Below are 23,770 nucleotides of genomic sequence, written 5' to 3' on the forward strand. Positions count from 1 at the left end.
CGTGCAAACTCCTTAAATTCACTCGATGTAAATTGTGTCCCGTTATCACTTACTATCTCCTCAGGTAGTCAAGTTGACGCAAACAGCATTCTGAGCTTGTCAATTGTCATTGAACTTGTCATGGATCTTACTGGAATTGCCTCAATCCACTTAGAGTAGCTATCAAAAACTGTAAGTCAGGATTGACCCTTGTAGTCAGCATAGTCAATGTGTATCCTCTGAAATGGTCTGGTAGCCCAGATCCATGGATGCAATGGTGCTGATTTTGGACTGTTTCTTACTGACATACATGATGGACATTTCTCGACCACTTCCTCTATGTCCTTATCTAGGTTAGGCAACCACAGATATCCCGCGCTAGTGACTTCATCCTGCACATTCCCAGGTGTTCCTCATGAAGTTCTTCAAGTAAGCGCTTTCTTAGAGTCTTGGGAATCACGACTCGGATCCCCCGTAACACCACTCCTTGCTCTACACTAAGAGATATCCTCCTCTCAAAGAATGATTGAAGTTCCGGATCCACATTGTGATTGGGCCATCCAGTTAAGGTAAGTTCATGTATCTTAGACAAAACAGGGTCCATCTTTGTTGCTTTAGCAATGTCATTGTTTGAAATTGAAGTTCTACATCATCCAGTCCAGAGAAGTAGACCTCTTCATAATCTTCCCGTACCTGGTCATCAGAAATAGGAAGTCTCGATAATGAATCACAGTTTCCATGTTCCTGCGATGGTCGATACTGTATCTGGTACTGGTATCCTGATAGTATGAGAGCCCATCTCTGCATTCTCGCAGCAGCTAAGGTAGGTACGCCATTCTTTGGACCAAAAATAGTGACCAATGGCTTGTGGTCTGTGATGAGAGTAAATGTCCTTCAATACAGGTATTTGTGGAATTTTTTTTACCCCGAATATGATGGACAATGCCTCTTTTTCCACTTGTGCATAGTTACGTTCACAGGAATTTAAAGTCCGTGAAGCAAAGGCAATGGGCCTTTCTGATCCATTATACATAATATGAGACACTACAGCTCCGAGGCCATATGCCGACGAATCACATGCTAGACGAAGAGGTTTGTTCATATAAAAAACCAGCAGTTTTCCTTTTGTAATCATCCGTTTGCTGTTCTCAAAACTCTCTTCACATTCATTTGTCCACAACCAATTTTCCCCCTTTTTCAGTAGCTGATGTAGGGGCTATAGCACAGTACTCAAATTCGATAAAAATGCTCCATAATAGTTCAAGAGTCCTAAGTATGCTTTAACTTCCTTTACATCTTTGGGTCTTGGAGCATCACGTATTGCAGCAATCTTCTCATCTGTAGGATGTATCCCCTGTTTATCCACCAAAAATCCCATGTATATCACTTGATCAGCCATGAAGATGCATTTGTCCTTCCGAAGTGTGATGTTGTGCTCTCGAAGACGGCGAAGCACTTCTTAGATTGTCTTGACATGAGACCCATCATCTGGAGCAGTGATCAGGATGTCATCAATGCGACACACTACATACGGAAGTCCGCTTAAAATCTTGTCCATTACACCTTGGAAAATGGCACTAGCTGAACTCACCCCGTAGGCCAGTCTGCGATACCGATAAAGTCCTAAGTGAGTGTTCACTGTAAGATACTCCTCTGAGTCACTACTCAGCTCCAACTGTGAATAGGCCTGTCGCAAATCAAGTTTTGTGAACTTCTGTCCACCTGCTAGAGTCGCAAACATATCATCCGTATTTGGAAGGGGATACTGTTCTTCGCTGATGACTCGATTTACCGTGACTTTGTAGTCACCACAAAGTCGTACTGATTTATCCGGTTTGGGGACAACAACTATCGGTGCGGCCCACTCACTCGTTTTTACAGGATAAATCACTCCTCTTTCTTCAAGTTTCTTTAACTCTTCCTCCACTCTTTCCTTAAGAGCATAAGGAACTGGACGAGCCTTACAAAATATTGGTTTGCACTGCTCTTTGATTCTGATTCGAGCCTTGAAATTTTTGATCAGATCTTGGTTCTCCTCGAACAAATCCTGATACTCCTTTAATAATGTTTCTACTGATCCACTTGTCACTGAGAAGATGTTTTCCCAATTAAGTTTGATCTTTGACAACCAATCTCTCCCTAGAAGACAGGGCTGGTTTCCCTTAACTACAAGAAGTAACATTTGAGGCACACATTGTTAACCATACTTGGCCGTCACTTCAAATTCACCTAGAATTGGAATTTCCTCCTTGGTGTAGGATTTAAGCGATGTTGACGATTTCTTGAGATTGTACTCAGAGAGTATGTTTCTGTAGACTGCTTCATTCACGATTGTTCTTGCACTGCCTGTGTCGACTTGAAACTTGACAAGTTTGTCTCCTAACTCTTGGTCAACCGAATGGTCCTTTGCTTTGCCTGATGTTTCCGTGTTGAAGACAGAGTATATGCTGTGCTCTTCATATTGACATTCTTCATTGTGATCAAATTTGGAGTCCTCATTCACAAACAGAGTAGGTTTTCCATTGTACTTTGGGGTTCCTTTTTCACGTCTGCATTTCTTTGCCAAATGTCCAATTTTTTCACACTTGAAGCATTTGGTGTTCTTAAATTTACAGGTATCTGCATCATGTTTCCCCCACAACGAAAACACTGTCTTACTGTGACCATGGGCTTTGAATTTTTTCCTTTTTTGTCACTCCAATGATTTGGCTTTGATTTCACATAATGAACTGGTGTTGTATTACCGGTAAATGATAATGTATCCTTTTCCGTTTCCATTGCTGTAGCTATCTGTATTGCTTTCTCAAACGTGAGATCTGCCTCTGACAGTAATTTCTTTTGAATGGCTTCAGATCTTAGTCCACAAACAAGTCTGTCTCTCAGCGCTTCTTTCAAAAAGTCCCCAAATTCACAATATTTTGATAAGTTTTTTAACTCGCACACATACTGATTTACTGTCTCACCTTCTTTTTGGTTTCTCTTGTTGAATTTGAAGCGTTCTGAGATCACTAAAGGTTTTGGCGTATAGTAGTCTGTGAGAGTTTTTACTATGTCATTAAATGACTTTTCTTTCGGCAAAGCAGGCTGAAGTAAATTCTTTAGAACACCGTATGTCGTTGGTCCGACTACCGACAGAAACACTGCTACCTTTTTCTCTTTCTTGACTTCATTTGCCTCGAAATACTGTTCCATCCTCTCCACGTAGTTCACGAATGTCTCCTTACTGTCGCTGAATTCTCCGAGTTTCCCGATGTGCGCCATTTTTGTTTATGCACAAATGTCTCCGACACTTTTATGCCTCGAAATTAACAAAATGTCCACCTCGTCGCCACTGACATATCCTGGGAAACCAACTCAGTGAACAAAAAGTCACAACACGTGCTTCGTAATTCTTTATATAAAGGGAACTAACTGTTAATACAAAATAAATTGAGTCTCGATCCCGATTACAAATACTACATATTGTCAATTAACAATGGCTATTTCCATTCTTATGTCGATACGATATATCCTGGTGAGCCTGAGATAAAAGATACCACAGAGTCTGACATATCTGTTTTATATTTGGATATTTTACTTGAAAAAGACGTTAATGGTAATCTAACAACCAAGCTTTATGATAAACTTGATGACTTTAACTTTTCAATCGTCAACTTCCCTTACTTAAGCAGCAATATACCTTCATCAGCTGCATATGGGGTATATATCTCTCAGTTGATTCGATACGCAAGAGCATGCTCTACGTATGTACAATTTCTAAAACGAGGTAATTTATTGACAAACAAGTTGATGAAACAAGAATATCAGCTGTCTGGTTTAAAGTCATCATTTCGTAAGTTCTATGGTCGATACAATGACCTTGTCAGCAAATACAATTTATCATTGAGTCAAATGCTGATTGACGTTTTTCATACTAATTGTTAGGCCATTATTTACACACTGAATTGTCGACAGATTTTTCCGTTATTTCCCGATCATGACAAGGAGCACACGGTGGGTGTGACCGGTTGACAGGGGATGCTCACCCCTCCATGGCACCTGATCCCACCTCTGATGTTTAGAGGTCCGTGTTTGCTCTGCTCCTATTTTGTATTGTTTAATGGACTTTTGAGCTTGAATACTGTTCGTTATCTCCATATATTTCATCTAGGTTATACGTCTATTTATCGATAGCTTAGGTATTGACCTATCTTAATACAATCATAGCGTCAAAATAGCTATCCCCTAACACAGTTATGCTATGTTCAAAGATCATTTAATGAGTTGTCGATAAGGTTATCAGCCTAACCTAATCTTTTGACATCTATTTCAACTTGACTAAACAGCGAGAAAAGAGTACACTGGTATTATACAGAGATTATGTTTGGCGATCTTAATTTGATATTGCAATAATATTCAATATCAATGATAAATTTTCTCTTACTCTTTAACCAAAGTGACATAATAAAACTTTTTTGAGATTCAGAGCTGCATCTTTGGAACAGAAATGTAATCTAGTCGTCATCAACGTACACTTTAGGAAAGCCGATGACCGTAATATAGTTTACGGTCATCAAAACATGTCGGCTGAGATGATCGGTTGAAAATTTTCGACAGCTATTATAAACATTATTCAATAAAACTTAATAATTTAAGATAATGGTTAAACGAACATCAATGTTATCTCCGAGCCAGTAGTTGTTGTTTACCCAAACAAAAGAAAATGAAATGATAAAAGGCCTTCGAAATTTTACATTCCAGCGAGAATATGATGACCGTAAAACAGTTATATAGATGACCGTAATCTTTGTACAAAATCATGTTAGACGTTTTAGATCTTATTTAACATCAATTCTACATGTTCTATATTACACCCCTGTAAACAACTCTGATGCGATGGGCAACACTGATAAAATCATTGAAGAAGAAAGTATCGTAACGAGTAAGTTAAACAGAGTTAAAGCAGTTTTGTATGGGCTGGCGTATAACCAGCTGTAAATAATACTAGAAAAGATTTAATTCGGACAAATATCTACAGTTTAAGATTCACCTAGAGTAAATTTGTAAAATAATTTCTGTGCAAATGTTACGGATCAAATCGACAATGCAACAAACATAGAATTTCCTTACTTTGAGATAGTTTAGATTGTTATCATCTATCAACATTGAAGGTAATTCTTAGAGGTATGAAGTAAACATTTTAAAATCAAAACTGTATACATAAGCATCAAAACAACTTTCAATTGGAAATTTTGACAACTGCGAGGCGATCGTCAACGACATGTATCGTTTATTAAGCGATCGTATAACTATGAAATAGCGATCATAAATTAAACGCATGTAAAAATAGCACAAATCAGAATAAATTCTGTTTAGGAAGTGTTATTTCTATGTATAATATATTATTAAATTCAAATAAGGCAATCAGTCATTGTGATATATCGTTTTTAACCATTAAAATTGACCTACATAATTATCAGAAATTAAACTTAACTATGTTAATCAAGGAGATACTACAGAAAACGAACTGGAGGGCTCGCAAAATTTTACCTCAAAGTTATAGCAGTTATAATATGTCATATAATATATTTCAAGAGGATAGCATTCATTTGCAGGCATGTAGTATCGTTTTTAAAAAAAGGGGGGGGTAAAAATGTCAAATTACCTTAGATAGTTTGACAAGCAAAATGAAAAAGGAAAATTGTCCAAACTCGCTCGAAAATTCCTATATTGAATGTGTGTGTGTTGAGGGGGGGGGGGGGAGTTTGGTTTCAACTTCTTTCACAATCAAATTTTATTCACAAAGTACCAGAGTATCACGATTTGACTATACTGCAAAAAAAAAGGGGGGCATCCAACCTTTCAATGAACATTTTAACTGTTACAGTAAAAAGTTATGTTTAAAAAAAAGTGGAAGGAAGCAGCCTCACTACCACCCCCCACCCCCCGTTACATTTTGTGATATCCCGATGAGTTGTACAACTCAGAGGTAATAAAGATTTGAATTGAATTGAGTTTAATAGAGTAAGCTATCATTAATTGAACCATAGGAGTTGGCATATGTCCTTTCTGACATATTTTATTTCTTAAATAAAATTTGTAACATGACGACTTTTGTAAGAAAGCAATAAAATATGTCAAAAAGGACACATACCTATCATTTCCCCGAAATTTTCCGTATCCCGTAAATAAAAAATATAAATACTATAATAATAATAACAATTTTCAGTAAATAAAAAATATTAAAATGATAACACTTGTAATTTTAGTTTAATTGATAGGTATCCCAAATCCTGTAATTGTTATTTTTATAGTATAGTATATTAATTTTTTTATTTACTGAAAATTTCGGTAAAATTTATAGGTATGCCAACTCCTGTGATTAAACAGCCATTCCATAGATAATAAAACCTGTTTTTCTATATAATCCTAAAATTCGGTCCTTCCAATACTTTTTTGTAGTATCTGATTTATTTTAATCGACATTTAAAAGCAAAAGTTCTGGATTTTCGACATTGCTGTCTTAAAATGTGAACATTATCCAAGCAGAAGATTAGAAAATCTGTCAAATCCCCCCCCCTTCTCAAAAATCAAATGTTCGGTGTCCTGTTCTGTTTCGACAGACTTTCAGCCCATGTAAATCTCATGTAATCTCTTACTATATTTCATTAAACTGTTAAGTGTATTTAATGAATTTCAAATTGCACGATCGCATGTTTATCATATTTTCTTATTTGTATGATCGAACACAGAATCGTTGCCGATCGTAAAAACGTTTGGCACGTGTACACTTCAAATCTTTATTTTGACGCTTTCTGTTTGATATTACGGTCATCATAAATTACGGTCATCCCATTTCGTTGAGTAAACCTCGATTACGGTCATCTTAATATTTTGTTACGGTCATCATTCTCTAAAACTTTGAGGTCGTACTACAGCTTTATTTTCTTAAGTTCAAGTAAGCTATAATAACCGATAGCAAGTTTTCATTAGCGTACATTCAATTTTCAGCCGAATTTACACAGATATGCCAACAAATGTTTGATATCTTGAATGAAAAATTCTTACCGATAAGCTCGGCCGACATGTTTTGATGACCGTAAACTATATTACGGTCATTGGCTTTCCTACAGTGAACGTAGAACAAAGGAAGGCTAAATTCTAGGTCGTCGCACAAATATAAAAAGTGTGAATGATCGTCTCCATTCATACCTAACAATGATAACAGCACTACTCCTTGTTCTCGTATTTTTCATTTTAGCTTGGAGGATTCTTGGTGGAAGAAAAACAAACCTTCCTCCTTTCCCTCCTTGCTTCCCTGTTATCGGAAATGTTGGACAATTCGCTCCTGAGGATTCTATCGTAGCCTTTAGAAATTTTAGGCAAAAGTATGGTGATATTTTTAGCCTCAGATTTTTCCATAAGACAGTCATTATTGTCAATGGCCATGACCATATTCATAATTTATTAGTGAAGCATGGTGATGTGTTTTCCGACCGCCCAGCAGGTATAATGAGGGACTTTTTCAGTAAAGAAAAGGGTAAGAGTTTCTTTTTACTCACCGTAAACAAGCTGATGATCGCAGTATATACTACGGTCATTACAAAAAATGTCAGCCTACCTGATCTTAGGATTTTTCACTTACGATTTCAAACATATGTGAATTTCTTTATGTTATCAATGATGATGAATAAGTGTATAGCAATGCAATGTCGATGTTAGTTGTTGTTTATATGAATTAAGGAAAATAAAACGATAATTCGTCCTCAAGGTTCTGAAGTATGAGGGCCGTAACAATAATCTAAGATGACCCTAACAATGACTGTAAACTTATGATGACCGTAATATACAATACTTCCTTTTTTTCCTTTTCCATTTAGAAGTAGATACATTTCTTTTGCTTAAGTTACAGAGATATTGATAATTATCAAACATATTATAATATTGATGAACATTTGCCAACACAAAAATTCGGTAAATACGAGCTGAATGCAGAAACAATGAGTATTGTTATACCTTAAGAAATTGGTTCCTATATAAATCTTTACTTAAAACGTCTACCATTTCCAATGTTTTACTGAGCAGTCATTGAGATATTAGACGTGTCGATGAGATATTGGACCGCTTACGTCACACTGTGGGCGGGATCAGCTAAACCTTATATGCATTCGTTGGTGTTTGACAGGGACATAATTGGCCGAGTTTTAGTGCAGGTAAAGGATATTTACATCATGAAACCCAGCACAAGATACATGTTTGTCAAAAAAATAAAAGGTATAACAAAAAATTTACTGTGTTCGAGGGCAAAATGCGTTTTGTCGACCCCTCGAATTTGTTGTCGGATGGAATAAAATTCACAACAAGCGAGTTTATTGCCCTGTAGAGACGACTATAAAGGGTTAGGAGGTGGATAAAATATACAGGTTGGCTATAAAATATGTCTAGAATTAAGGAATGAAAGGTAGTTAATTGACCAATGCAGGAAACTGGCGAAATACATCCCCAAAGTGCGCAGAAAATATTGCGCTGTAAATTGCACAATACATGTATTTGCATTACGGGATCTGTAGCGTTATGGTCAAAGACTAAAAGATAAAACCATAACGCTAAGTTCTGCAGCTATTCATGCATCCAAATGCAGAACGACATGTGTATAAAGTCCAGGAACATGGAAACTATACAGATCAATCCAGTAAAGATATTGACAGCCCTGACGAGGAATACACGTACAACAAACAAACGAGTCTGATCGATTAGCAAAACTCCAGTGACATCACTTAAGAAACAAAAAAAACTGCAGATTGATGATGGACACAGGTGCCACAGTAAATGAATCAGATGAGAAAAACCATTAATATGCATATATATATATATATATATATATATATATATATATATATATATATATATATATATATATATATATATATATATATATATATATATATATATATATATATCAAAGTTAAAGAAAACAAAACAAAGCTGCAGCCAAATGGTACAGGAAACCAACTTGAAGTTCTTGGAAATTGTGAGCTGTAAACAAGAAACAAATATGGAATCTTCCAGTTCCATGTTGTCAAAGGAAGTCATAGTGGTTGCTTGGATACGCAACAGCATCTCAATTAGAACTAATCCATGTTGTTAGCCAGATTACACAGCCAAAGCTAGAAGCAAAATACTCAGAAGTATTCAAAAATTCGATAAGAAAATATATTGGACAGCAGTTAGACTTCACATTGACTTACACATTAAAGCTGTCGCTCAAAGAAGCAGAACGATTCCTTTTCACCTGAGTCCCAAGGTCGAAAAGGAATTTAAGCGCTACTTGAACAAGATATCATTGAGAAATTTGGAAACAATCCGAGGTCTTGTGTTTCACCAATAGACACACCAGATCCAAATGAAATTCGATTCTACATTGATATGGGTGAAGCGAAGGATACGAACAATACAGAAAGCTTTTGAGTATACACGCAATGGACGATGGTACGAAATGAAGAAGCTAAATAACCGTACAATAGACATGGAGAACTTCATACATATAGGAGCATACAAGATGATCTTGTAATACAATGCGATACTGTTTTGCTTCGAGAGAAAAGAATAATTATGCCAAAATCCTTGAGAGACCAAGCTATAAAAATTGCGCACGAGGGATACCAAGGTCTTGCGAAAACCAAGGGAAGATTTAGTTTCCAGGAATAAAAGACGGAGAGGATAATTTAGTCAAGGAATGCTTGGCTTGCAGTAACTCAGTCAAGATAAATGGAACCACTTAAAACGTCCAAATAACCTCTGGAACCTGGACTGCATTTAGCGCTGATTTCTGTGGACCAATAACATCCGGCGATACCTTGTTGGTCATTCTTGTTTGTCATGACTGATGAATACTCAAGATATCCTGTTGTGGAAATCGTCAAATCTGTATCAGCCCACAGTGTGATACCTGTATTGTCTACTTTGGAATCCGATGAGCCATAATGACAGACAACTAGAAATCCTTTCAACTCCTATCAATTCAGAGAATACACAAATACAGAATTCATTCGTAGAAGAAATACTCTTAGATGGCCTAAAGCAAATGCATAAGCAGAAACAGTAAACAAACCACTGATGACATCAACGCAGATGGGGTAGAGAGAAGAAACAGGAAGCAGTCCGTATTCAAATTTCTCAGACATTGACCACTGTTCGTTATCTTTACCTTTTTCAGAGAACAGAACAACTGACCATAGCTCTGCAGGAATAAGTCCTTTCAACAGAGGGACAAAGCTTTCATCTATCCCTAGCAAACAAACCAGGAATGACGAATTTCAAAAACATAAATTAAAGCCGATGTTGACGAAAGAATGAAAGCAAGACAAAGCAATATTCAGATTGGATACCATGGAAGACCATCTATTACTGAGAAACGAAGTAAAGAAATAAAACCAAGTAAGCGTACGATCCTATGCTTCACATTGTAATTAGCAAAGCAGGAAGTTTGATAACCACTAGGAAGGATTAGAGAAAAGTAACACGAAATTCTTTAAGAAAAGAAGACATCGACCCCAGACGGCAGAAGCAGCTGATGAAGAAGAGAGTACAGACAGCCTAACACTGAGGAATCATTCAACAACTCGTAAAATTCCAAAAAATAAATAAAAGTCTCAATGTCTTTCTTATTTTATGACGAAATACTTTGAAATTTAAAACAAAGTCATATATTAGGAGGTTCTACAACACTATATATGTGAGATATCGTGAAAACACACGCATGCTGGTGTGCTGCTTTTTGATTGGCTAAAACTTTAAATGACCGTAACTTTCTTAGTTTTCAACAAAACAGAATGAAATTTAGAATATAAATAGGTAAAATGGGTTCCTACATTATGCAAATATCAGAGTATGCATGCACGTGTGCTGGATTCTAATTGGCTTATACTAATATAACTGTATATGTCAAAGTTTTCAATGAAAATCTTTCAGATTTCACACATAGATATTTATTGTGAGTCTCTTAAGAGGAAGATATGTGAAATATCTAGAAAACATGAGCATGCACGTGCGCTGAAATCTGATTGGCTTACACTCAAAGGACTGTAATGGCGTGTTTTTTGGATAAAATACCTCTGTAAATGATGTGCAGGTTTATGGGAATGGGGGAGCGTTGGAGGATTATCTATAACGGTTCCCGTTACAATTAGCTTTAGTTGGTATTGTTTTTCTTGCACAAAGACACATGTCTACCTTTCATGAGCAATATTAATGGGTGCAAGATTATATAAAGTGGGTAATATCAAGGGCAAGTTTATATTCTTGTTGGTTTCTTTCCGTAGTGCAGTGCATTTTCACTTAATTTTTTATTGATCTGTGTTTCAAGTCTATATGTCAAAAGATTCTCGAGTTATGGACTAGTCATGTTCTTCTTAACTTGACCTTGAATGAAGGAATGGGTCACGGCCAAATATTTTGGTGCACTGCATCTTGTTTTAATGTTGTCTTTTCATGTTCCAGCATTGGAATTCTTATGTCAAAGGATTCTCACATTCTGGCTTGGACTATATTTGAATTTAAAAATTGACCATGACTTTAAAAAGAGGACAATATCACTTTATTTGCCTCTCACCTTTCCTGTATACCACCTTTCTATATCGGAAGCTCAAAGTTCTTTATGTCAAAAGATTCTCAAGTAAAGGTCTGGTCGTATTTTCGATAACTTGGCCTTTAAGAAAGAAATAGGTCAAAGTCAAAATTTTCTGTGCAGTACATTTTTTCTTAATTTGTATTTGCATGCTCCAAGTTTGAAATCCTTATGTCAAAGGGACCTAGACTATAGTTTGGATGAAAAAGATTTACCTAGACGTTATAAATAGGTCAAGGCCAAATATTTTGGAGTCGTGCACCTTTCCGTCATACCACCTCTTCATGTTTGAACTTTCTTAATGAAAAGTTACTTGAGTTATGGTCTAGCTGGGTTTTTCTTAACTTGAATAGAAAAATGGATCAAAGACTATAGGGTAAGGATTGGTTTTAGTCTTTACAAAATGATTGTCTATTTCCGATACGGTCAATGACTTCATGCTAGATACATGTACTTATTTGTTTCTTATTAATCATTTTATCTCAATATATAGAGATAGGTGGAACCTTTTCATAGATATTAATTATGAAGCATGATATTGTCAACGCATTTTGAATTTGTAATCTCGAAATATTATTTGATATTTTTCTTAACTTTTCATTGTACATAATGGTAATAATTAAAGTCTGAATTCTTTTCTTAATGTGTGTGTTTTTACAACACATTTTTGTGGATATCATAAAAACATGCCATTAATGTATACAAATTATATAAATGAAATCCAAGGGAGAACCTCGACTACAAAAGTAAATGTATTTAATTGTAAATATATTTAGCTCAAATAATATAAAAATTGTATACTTTCCAGCGCAATAAACCAGACAAGTACTAGTAGTACAGACGGATTAAAAACAATGTAATACATTGAATTGATTAAATACTTAGATTAATATATACAATAGAATTCCATGGCAGCTTATTGCAGACGAGAATATCTGTATCGAGTAACAAAGAGTGAAGAATTCTTGTCCTCGGTGAAAGTGTGCTATACAGCTGAGGTATAGTTCCGCTTGACTGTGTTTTATTAAAGTGGAATTCACGATTTGCTTTCTCTTTAGTGTCTTTTGTATAAAGAATGAAAATACATAAAGATAGATAATTGAAGGAAAGTACACACAAGCCCCTAGAAAAATATAGAATAGTCTGAAATGGCAAGAATTTAAAACTATAAAAGTGTGGCACCAGGTGGATTCGATTGATTGACTGTATGTTGTTTAACGTTACGTTCGAGAATCTTTCACACATATAGAGACGTCACTATACTAGTATACCGGTGAAGGGCTTCATTAATCCTTTACTGGGCACTCAGGGCCATTGAGCAGTGAGGGTTCTTTATCGTGCCAACAGCTACCGTGACACGGGGTCTCGGTTTGTAAGGTCTCTTTCTACTTACTAAGGCAAATTTCACTTCAAAGTGCCGAGCGCTGGGTAAAGGAACAGTTGCTACCTATTATTTATCGGCTTAGGCCAGTCGCGGCCGTAATTCGAACACACGACCTTCCTATCACGGAGCAAGCGTTCTGTCGACTCTTATAAATGTACCCACGGTGTTAATAGTCAGCAGTTATACAAAATGAGCTATTCTGGCTATATTAATAGATGGTATAAATATGAACCAGGTTGTCAAAAACAGGTTTCCCCACTTTTTGTAGAGTTTTTGTGTAAGTGTGTGTGTGAAATTCGTTCTTAGGGCAGGGATGCCCCTAAAAAATCATGTCTTAATTATTCTTTATATAATTAGATCAAAACCTGTCAAAATATCATGATTTTTTAGAGGCAGGCCTGCCCAGAAGGATTCTTACCTATAGGCCAGAATCAGAGCTTTATCGGAGAAAAATGACGTTTTAGCCAACTTTGGAGATTAATTTGAAATTTGCATATAATATTATACAGGTTCAAAATGCACATTTGAAAAATTTAGACATATATATGACAGAAAATAGTTAATGAAGATTGATTTTTAAAAGTGACTTTTTGAGACTTTTTTGTTCTCTCCTATAGGTAAATTCTCTTAAAATTCAGAATACATCCTTTTATTTCGAAAATTGTTTTTGTTTTTTACAAAGGAAATAGAAGAGAACGCACATTTATTGTGAAATTAAGTATAATTTCATTTATTTCAATTTCATTTATTATTATTATTATTATTATTTTTTTTTTTTTTTTTTTTTTGAGTGGGTCTTGAACAATTTCCAACCCGGAAGGAATCCTGGTTGCATTTGTATGATTCATTTGATAAGGCCCAATTATTTTCAGATATATGTAACTGGTCCCTACAAATTCATGTAAAATGTTTCCTGTTTAATTATTAAATGTGTTCTTTGTTTTTTTAGCTCACCTAAGCCGAAGGCTCAAGTGAGCTTTTCTGATCAAAATCTATCCGTTGTCCGTCGTTATTCATTGTCGTAAAGTTTTTACAATTCAATCTTCTTCTGCAGAACAATTGTGTCAATTTCAACCAAACTTGGCACAGAGTATCCTTGGGTGAAGGGGATTCAAGTTCATATAAAGGGCCACACCTTCTTCCAAGGGGAGATAATTAAGAAAAAGTAAAAATTTGGTGGGGTCATTTAAAAATCTTTTCCTCAAGAACCACTGGACCAGAAAAGATGAAACTTATGTGAAAGCTTCCTGAAATAGTGAAAATTCAAATTTGTTCAAGTCATGGTCCCCGGCGCTAGATATGGGTCACAATGGGCGAACAAGTTTTACATAGGAATTTATAGGAAAAATCTTCAAAAATCTTCTCAAGAACAGCAAAACCATGCTTGGTAATATTTATAAACATCCTCAGATAGTGTAGATTCAAGTTTGTTTAAATCATGAACCCCAGGGATAGGGAGGGGCCACAATGGTGTTCAAAGTTTTACATAGATATACATAGGAAACATTTTTAAAAATCTTCTCAAGAGTGGCAAAGCCATGATTAGTCAAATTTATATGGAAGCATCCTTAGGTAGTTTACATTCAAGATTGTTCAAATCATGACCCCCAGAGATTGGGAGGGGCTACAATGGGTGATCAAACTTTTACATGGGAATACATTGGAAAAATCATTAAAAATTTTCTTCTTAAGAACAGCAAAGCCATGATTAGTCATATTTATATGGAAGCATCCTCAAGTAGTATAGATTCAAATTTGTGCAAATATGACCCCTGGATGTAGGAAGGGGTCACAATGGGCAATAAAATTTTTATATAGATTTTATATTAGGAAAAATCTTCTCAAGAACAGCAACGTCATACTTAGCTATATATATATATATATATATATATATATATATATATATATATATATATATATATATATATATATATATATATATATATATATATGGAAGCGTCCTCAGGTAATGTTGATTCAAATCATGTCCCCCGGCAGTAGGGTGGGCAATCAAAGTTTTTTATTGGAATACTAGTATACGGGAAATATCTTTAAAAATCTTCTTCCCAAGAACAGCAAATCCATGATTGGTCATTTTAATTCAGTAGCATCCTCGGGTAGTGTAGATTCAAGTTTGTTCAAACCATGTTCCCCGGGAGTAGGGGCAGGGCCACAATAGGAGATCAAACATATAGAAAAAATCTTCTAAAGCCATGATTAGTCAAAAATTAATATGGAAGCATCCTCAGTTAGTGTAGATTCAAGTATGAACAAATCACCTCCCCTTTCTTCGGGGGGGGGGGGGGGTATTTGCGATCACATTTATTTAATCTTTTCAATACTATACTGATTTCTGATTTTTCCTAGCCAGTGTGCTCAGGTGAGCGATCTGGCCCATGGTTCGCTTGTTTTAAATGACGCGTGTTGTTCTTGCACATGCATGTAGTCAATGAAATGATATACTGTACATATTTCTTCCTTACATGTCCAAACAATGGTCCTGATTTTGGGGGTTTTGTACATTTGCAATGTCGCGTTGTCAAGGACTTCGGTCTGAGACTAAAGTGTATTGTTGAGGACTAAATTTATGCCGCTTTGTGAAACGCAAAACTAAACCGAAACCCAGGGGCCCGTTTCATCAAAAGTCGTAAATTTAAGCCTTAACTTAGGTGTACTTCCGTGGCTTACGCTATAATTTAGTCGGGCGTAATTAGCGTTTCACGAAGTAGCGTAAGACTAGTCGTAAACGATACGCTTAGTCTCAGGACTAAGTCCTTGACAACACTGTATTGCACATGCGCAAAAAACATAAATATACCTATTGTGTATAATGTATGTACATGTAGAACAACACACATAAATATACATTAACTTAAAGAAAAATTGCAGGCATTTTAGGGACTTTGTAGAAAACATGCATCTTCAATCTAATTATTATAAGATATTAACTAATTACAACATACCATCTGATTAAACTCCAAAATTAAATGTCTTGGAAAAGGAATAAATGATCTTGTAAATGAATGGAAAGAAAATATTTATTTTGGAATATTTACATTATCCCACCCCCCTCTCGATTTTGATTCAGGAAGAGAGAAAGAGACAGAGAAAGAAAGAGGGGAGAAATAATCCGTTTCAATTTTATGTACTTGTATACATATGTAACTGGGCATATGATGGACTACTAAATTATTAAGAATCGATAAAATAATACAAAATATGCATCATCATGCAAAAATGATTTTTTTTTTCCCCATTTCTTCTATGGTATGATCTATGGCCATTCCGTTTGTTCCTAAAAATTGTAGTATTTATTTTTAAAAATGCGGATTCTTTTTATTTTTCCCGATAAAAAAGGCAGAAATTTATCATTCATTTTTTAAACATTAATATATTGTCATACATGGGCGTAATAATTGTAAAATTACAGTCATTTCTGAGTCATGTTTCTCGGACAGATGATTCTCAGAAGCTTTCGAGTGACTTATTGCCCCTAGTCTCTAAGGTAAAATCCTCTTTGATTTATATTCAATATTAGGATATATTGACTTTCCAGTATATTCACGAATAAATGGAATCTTTTTCGTCTTTTGAACGTTAATTAACAACTTTTTCTGGACGCAGGCTCGGGTTGTGATTTTTTTTTTCAAGGGGTTGGGGGGGGGGGGGGTTCATCAATTTAAAAACATTCCATCTGAAAAACACATGATTTTCTTTCCCGAACCTGATAATCTTATTTCGGGGGAGGGGGTCCTTCCCTTAAATTCCCTTAAATTCTTAAACTTCATACCAACCACTAGCTTAACTCTAACAGGAGTTCAAGGTAATTTTTTATTTTTTACTTACTTTACTCTAGATTTGTAAATAAATAACTCCGCAAATTGCGGCGAAGGGGACTGGACCCCCCCCCCTCCCTGACCCCTCTAGATCCACGCATGTAGACGTGGAGTTTTCGAGCACGATTTTTTTTTTCAAAAGCCTCCTTGGTTTTACGATGAGTTAAAAAATTATATTTAAATTTATCTAAATATAGATATTAACCAAAGCTAAAGAAGATAACTGTGCTTTTGTGGAAAAAATACTTTTTCAATAAAAATGTGTTTTGAAAAATATTTTTTTTTCAAATTAGACATTTTTTAATAGGTTCCTTTTCAGTGAATGACACAAAATGTATATCGTATAGTCTATTCACAATACCTCATACTCAAAATACAACAATCAAATGTGTATAAATTCAGAATTGTCAAAACTTAAGAGATTGTGTTAAAATGAATCCCTAATAAAGCAATCTTTTATGAAGAAATTTATTAAAGTTATGTAAATACTGCATGTATATATCAACTACCTCCCCGAGTGAGTGTAACACCCCCTCCCCCCCCCCCAGTTTCCGCTCCCCCAAATCTTCAAAGTTTTTGAAATTAAATAATGCATCGTTTGTATTAAAAAGACTTCTTAGAGCCGTAATTCTTCTTAAGGAATGGCTAAATCATTTTCAAATCAGTAAACTCGCTTTATTTTATGTTAACGCCCGAACTTACGCCTACCCACGAGTAGACGTAACATTTTGGCCTAACTTTAGTCCGGTGTAAAGATACGCTACGAGGGCTGTTCGGAAATTATTGAGACATTTTGTATATTTTTCTTTCTAATGAACGTCTTTCGGTGAAAATTTGCATATACGTTTGACAAACATTAAGAATTCATAAAAGCAAAAAATATTTTACAAATATTAAATTTCTTCTCTTCAATGGTATATAAAATATATAAATGTGTCAATGGTAGGGGTACCCGGTGTCGCATAATATTTGGTCCGCCTCGTTTAAAGGTCCGGGGGGACCTAATACGATAACATATAAGGTCCGGCCTGCCTCTATAATAAAAGGTCCGCCTTCGGTTTAATATGCAGATTTTTCTCCTTTATTGATTCGAAATTAATTTGCTTTATTAATCTTTTTAAATTATTTAAGGTATAGTTGTTATAAAAGTGTCCCTCCCAGCAAAATGGAGTTCCAGGGACGTACATGTATGTACATTGTATATATACTAAAAGGATCAAGTCTTGCGATATCTCGCTAGTTGCTGGATTTCGTTAGCCAATTTTAATTAATTATATTTCTAATATTATGATATATTTCAGTACAAAACCTCAAATTATCTATCAAAAATTTATTCAAAATTTGATGTTAGCACTGATTAACTGTTAGCTCCTTATCGTAGTACATACCTCCCAGGTAGTGCACAAAACAAAAAATATAAAGATGCAAAGATCTGTTGATCGAGTTACCTCATGGGAAAATCATGTACGACATGTGTCTTTTATAGTTTAAGTGATATCAATATTATCATTGCAAAATTAAAAAAAATACATATATATAATACGCATACCTTCACTGGCACATTGTTCAGTATATGGTGTTCGTAAGTCCAACAATGATCATTTCATTACAGTCTCTTTCCTAACAACGTTCGACTTCCACTTCCCAAAAAGAATTTTCATATCTTTCGGAAGATATTTCATTATATCATTAATAATAATTATGCATAATTCTTACGATTCATATTGTACCTAACTATAAAATAATTGGAGGGTCATTTTGACAGGGACTTGTGATACGGTGTACTAGCCTATCCCGTTGTTGTTAAAACAACATGCCTGTGCTTTGGGGGGTAGGCCTATTGTCTCACCTGACGAAACTTGAAGTCGCATATCCCCCGTGTTTTATAACCATCGTTTCTTATCCAGTTAAAGACTAACGATTATTTCATTCTACTTGATATTACCCCGGGGTTAACACTGGTTAAGGAAGATGTGCATTAATTGGCAAAATCAAACCAAAGTCAATCGAGTTGAACATTTTAAGCAATAAAACACCCCCTCCCCCCAAAAAGGAAAAGATTATAAATGGTGTTGTTGTATTTTTGGTGGGTGGGGTATAGCAAAATTATGCTGATACATGTCAAATAGTTTAAAAAGTACTGATGTTGTAGACTTTCCTCCCGCAGTCATACTCCATACAGTGTCAATTCTCCGGGACTACTTGGTATGGAGTTGTAGCGTAACGTAATACTGAGCTGTCTGCAGCTTGGACTCTCATGATGGAAAACCCCATGAATTACCTTTTTTCTCCGGATAACCGTGAGTTGCCACTTTCCATAAATGAATAAAATAAATAATCATAAATAATCAGCGTTTTATAAAAGAAATATATTTTTGATTTAAAATTAGACTGAAACGCTTCTAGTCGACATCACAAAAATGTACATATCATGTAGCTTGAAATGGGAAATATGACACGCTTGACAACGTCCCCAGAAACAATCAGTCAGTATATTTCTGGGTGCATTTGGGAGGGGGGGGGGGGTTATAGCACAAATTAATGTAGAAAATAGAAATTCCTTGATACGCAAAAAAAAAGGAAGAGGATTAACTGAGGTTCCCTCCCCCTTCCCCCGTTCATACAGACGTGAGATACATATGAGACACTTGTATATAGAACTGGACATTCAACTTTGCCCAAAATGCTTCATGTCGGTAATAAAAGAAAATATTTTACAATAATGATTTCAAATTTTAATCTGTCATGCAATACAGCCTGCTAGATTATCCCACAGTCTGTCTATTATAGTCACAGTAAAATGTGTAATTTCTTTTTCTTTCTTTTTCTTTTGGCAAAAAAAAAAACAAAAACAAAAACAAAAATGAAATATTATTTCATATGTAGTTCATTATGACGAGGAAGAGTGATATTTTTATAAGAAAGAATTAAATCCAAACCATGATTATACTTTAAATCTGATGTATATGTTTTCAATATTGAATTACCTGTTTTAAGCTTTAACATTACATGTATTTTGTTTCTGCAGTAAATACAGATCGAATACCTCATTAGGCTATATATTACCCTATCCACAAATAAAGGGCAAAATATTATTATAAAGTGAAAACAAGTTAATTGTTAAAACTAAAGGGAAGCATATACATATTTTTATTTTTTATCGGTCTTAGTATTAAACTCTACATGCACTTGGAATAAGAAATTTCTTTAAATATTGTAATAAAAATAGACTATATATAATTATATCACAATTTTGATGTGTACGCATGAATATCATAATAGTATTATTTGTTCTTCAGCATAATTTATTAAAATATAGAATTCATATCTATTGATTTAAAGCGAACACATGACCATTACATTGTCATTGCTATCTGCCGCGGCCTCTACATGCGGGTACCTGTCAGGTATACGAATACTTCACACCCCCATTGTTTTATTGCCTATACACACCGACAGATTTCACACCTGTAATCGTCCTAATTTACACAAAGCAAATGCTGGGGAAAAACAAACACAAGCCCAATAAATGCGACATTTTTTTTAATTCATTGCCCTAAACGGTATTGCTAAAAGCACACTAAACATGGAGTAGCAATTCCTGCCCTAAGAGATATATTGTAGAAAAAAAATAAACACAGCAGCTAGGGTAAATCCTTCTTCATATGATGTAAACAAACTCTCTTTAAATTTATGTGTTTAAGTCAAGATTAAAACATTTTGCACTACCCGGACCTTTAAACTTAGGCGGACCTTTTCTTATACGGGCCGGACCTTTTCTTATAAAAGGCGGACCTTATATGTTATCGTATTAGGTCCCCCCGGACCTTTAAACGAGGCGGACCAAATATTATGCGACACCGGCGCAGTCACGAAATCAGATATTGAAAATATGTAACACCAATGTTCAACACTCCGGTGGACCCATAATAAGAGCGAAAATAATTCAATTTATGTATATGATTTTTTAATTCTAACAAACTTGCACAAAATGAAGTCAAAATTATATTGCAAAAATATATACATAAATTAAATTATTTTCGGTCTTACTATGGGTTCACCAGGAATTTGAACGTTGGTGTTGCATACTTTCAATATCTGATTTCGTGACTGCGCCGGGTATCCCTACCATTGACACATTAATATACCATTGAAAAGAAGAATAAAACACTTGTAAATTTTTTTCTTTGCCTTTATTAATTCTTAGTGTTTGTCATACGTATATGCAGTTTTTCACCGAAAGACGTTCATTAGAAAGAAGAATATACACAATGTCTCAATAATTTCCGAACAACCCTCGTACAAATCTGGAGTAAAGTAACTGAGAAATGAAAATGACCTTGGGCCCCTGTTAAAGAGTTAAGTTAGTACGTTGGTAGGAAGAACCATATTTATTAAGTTTAAGAATTGAACGAAACCCCCCCCCCCCTCTAATAAGATTTTCAGGTCTGGGAAAGAAAATTACAATCTTTTAGCATGTCAACAAGTTTCTCAGATGGAATTTTTGTTTACTGATGACTCTGCCCACCCCACCCCCCCCCCCACCCACCCCCCTCTCCTTTGAAAAAAAAATCACGGACCCGCAACTGCGTCCAGAAAAGTTGTTAACGTTCAAAAGACGAGAAAGATTCCAGTTGATTATGTAAATATACTTGAACGTCAATTTTTTTCTGATATAGAATACAAATTGGAGAGAATTTTACCTTAGGGACAAGGGACAACAAAGTCACTCGGTAGATTCTGAGAATCGGCTATCAGCTTGACTCGGAAATGACTGTAATTTTACAATTATTACGCCCATGTATGACAATATATTAATGTTTAAACGATGAATGATACATTTCTGAAATTTTTTAAAAATGAATATCGATGGTACTTGCCTTTCTTTATCGGGAAAAATAAAAAGAATCCGCATTTTAAAAAAATTGATACTACAATTCTTAGGAACAAACGGAATGGCGTACAAAGTAATGTCAAAGAAAAATAGAAAAAAGTCTTTATTTTTTCATGATAATGCATATTTTGTATTATTTTATCGATTCTTAATAATTTAGTAGACTAGTCCATCATATACCCAGTTACATATCTTTACAAGTATATACAATTGCAACGGATTCTCTCTTTCTCTCTTCCTGTATCAAAATCGAGAGGGGGTGAGGCGGGGGGATGTAAATATTCCAAAATAAATATATTTACAAGAACATTTATTTCTTTTCTTAGACCTTTAATTTTGGAGTTAATCAGATGGTAAGTTGTAAGTAGTTAATATTTTATAATAAGTAGATTTAAGATGCATGTTTTTTTCAAGGTCCCTAAAAATTTATGTAGCTTTAATTTTCATTTAAGTTAATGTATACGTGACCGTATTGTGTACAATGTATGCAGAACAACATTGTGTGTTGCATTGTACACAATACGTATGTTTATGTTTTTTGCGCATGTGCAGTGCAGCGTTGTCAAGGACTTAGTCCTGAGACTAAGCGTATTGTTTACAACTAGTCTTACGCTTCTTCGTGAAACGCAAATTACACCCGACTAAATTTTGGCGTAAGCCCCGGAAGTACACCCAAGTTAGGTCTTAAATTTACGACTTTTGATGAAACGGGCCCCTGGGGTCTCATGGTTAGGCATAAGTTTAGAAGTAAACATAAAATATACTGTTTGGCCATCCCACGTTTTTTTTATGTTTATTGTATTTGAGGCGGAGGATTATAAATCGAAACCTTATTAATATTTTGTCAGATATACGGGAAAAATATATTTTGCTAAAGAACAAAATTTTCTCAAAACACTTAGTTTTGCTGACTTTTCCCACAATTCTTTCTTTTCCAAATTTATAGAGGATGAAAAATTTCCAGACAATTTTGGCTGTTATAGTTTTAATCGGTCTCTATCTGGTTTGAATAATACTATATTTCTGTTCTTACATACAAATATGTATATGATTATCAGCGAGCTTTATTTGATTATCTCTTTAGAATAACTTTTTCACTCTTAAACTGTATTCGTTTTAGGAATTGTTGGAAGTTCTGGTCCATTCTGGAAAGAACAAAGAACATTTGCGCTTAATGTGTTGAGGAGATTTGGATTCGGTAAGCGATGTCTGGAAAACCAAATCATGGACGAGGTTAGAGGGCTTTTGGAGGTCATTGAAAAGTTCCGAGGTCAAGCCATAGATATTAAAGATCCTCTTACAATCAGCGTTGCGAATATCATATTCTCTATCGTATTTGGGAAACGATTTGATTACAACGACTTGAAATTTAAACACTTATTGTTTCTTTTAAACCAAATTTTTCACGTCACGACCGGGAGTTCGTTTTTGGTTCTCTTTCCGGCACTAAGACATGTTCCGTTTGATATTTTTAAAGGCCAAACCGTTCAGAGAAGTCTTGATGGGATTCAATCTTTTATCCGAGAAATAATTGACGACCATCGCCTTTGTTTTGACAAGAACAATATAAATGACTTTATTGATGCTTTTTTATTGGAGCAACAGAATCAGAAGGAAGTTGGTACCACTTTTACTGGTATGTAATTAAATTATAGCCAGTCTTAAATTTTTTGGAAGTAAAACTCCTAATTAGACTAGGAATAGTATTGGCATTTATTGTGTTATGAATTGAAATACATGTATATTTAATGTCAACAAATTAAGGTAGTCCTTTCTTCAGATATTGGAAATCAGTAAAAAGTAATTGAAAATGTTGAGTTCACAATGTAATGTGTATTTACATGTTTTTCCTCTTCAAATTTTATCATTATTGTTGATCATATTTTTAGGGAAATTTATCAAATCTCAAGTATATTTTCAGGAAACCGGACTAAAAGCACCAAATATGCATTTTCTAAATAAAATTGATAAACGAGTAGAACGTAGGATAAAAAGCAGAGATAGCCAGGGTTTGGGGGGAAAATGCATGTTAGGTCTCTTGAGTCAACAAGTGACCTATTGCTATTTTTTTT

At 34.9% G+C, this 23,770-nt stretch overlaps 2 protein-coding genes across 2 annotated transcripts in view; one reads left to right on the forward strand and one right to left on the reverse strand.

Annotated features, from left to right (window-relative positions):
* LOC133179118 (latent-transforming growth factor beta-binding protein 1-like) overlaps positions 1 to 23,770 on the reverse strand; it is a 138,188-nt gene that overhangs the window by 39,024 nt on the left and 75,394 nt on the right. The window lies entirely within an intron of this gene.
* Positions 7,255 to 23,770, forward strand: part of LOC133179115 (cytochrome P450 2B15-like) — a 32,082-nt gene continuing 15,566 nt past the window's right edge. Inside the window, exon 1 of the mRNA XM_061313859.1 lies at positions 7,255 to 7,498. Within this exon, the coding sequence (XP_061169843.1) occupies positions 7,471 to 7,498 (28 nt within the window). The 5' untranslated portion in view covers positions 7,255 to 7,470. The remainder of the gene's footprint in view (positions 7,499 to 23,770) is intronic.

Source organism: Saccostrea echinata, unplaced genomic scaffold, assembly GCF_033153115.1.
Source record: "Saccostrea echinata isolate AGI-Se365-2 ecotype Australia unplaced genomic scaffold, CSIRO_AGI_Sech_v1 ptg000004l, whole genome shotgun sequence".
NCBI classification, from domain to species: domain Eukaryota; kingdom Metazoa; phylum Mollusca; class Bivalvia; order Ostreida; family Ostreidae; genus Saccostrea; species Saccostrea echinata.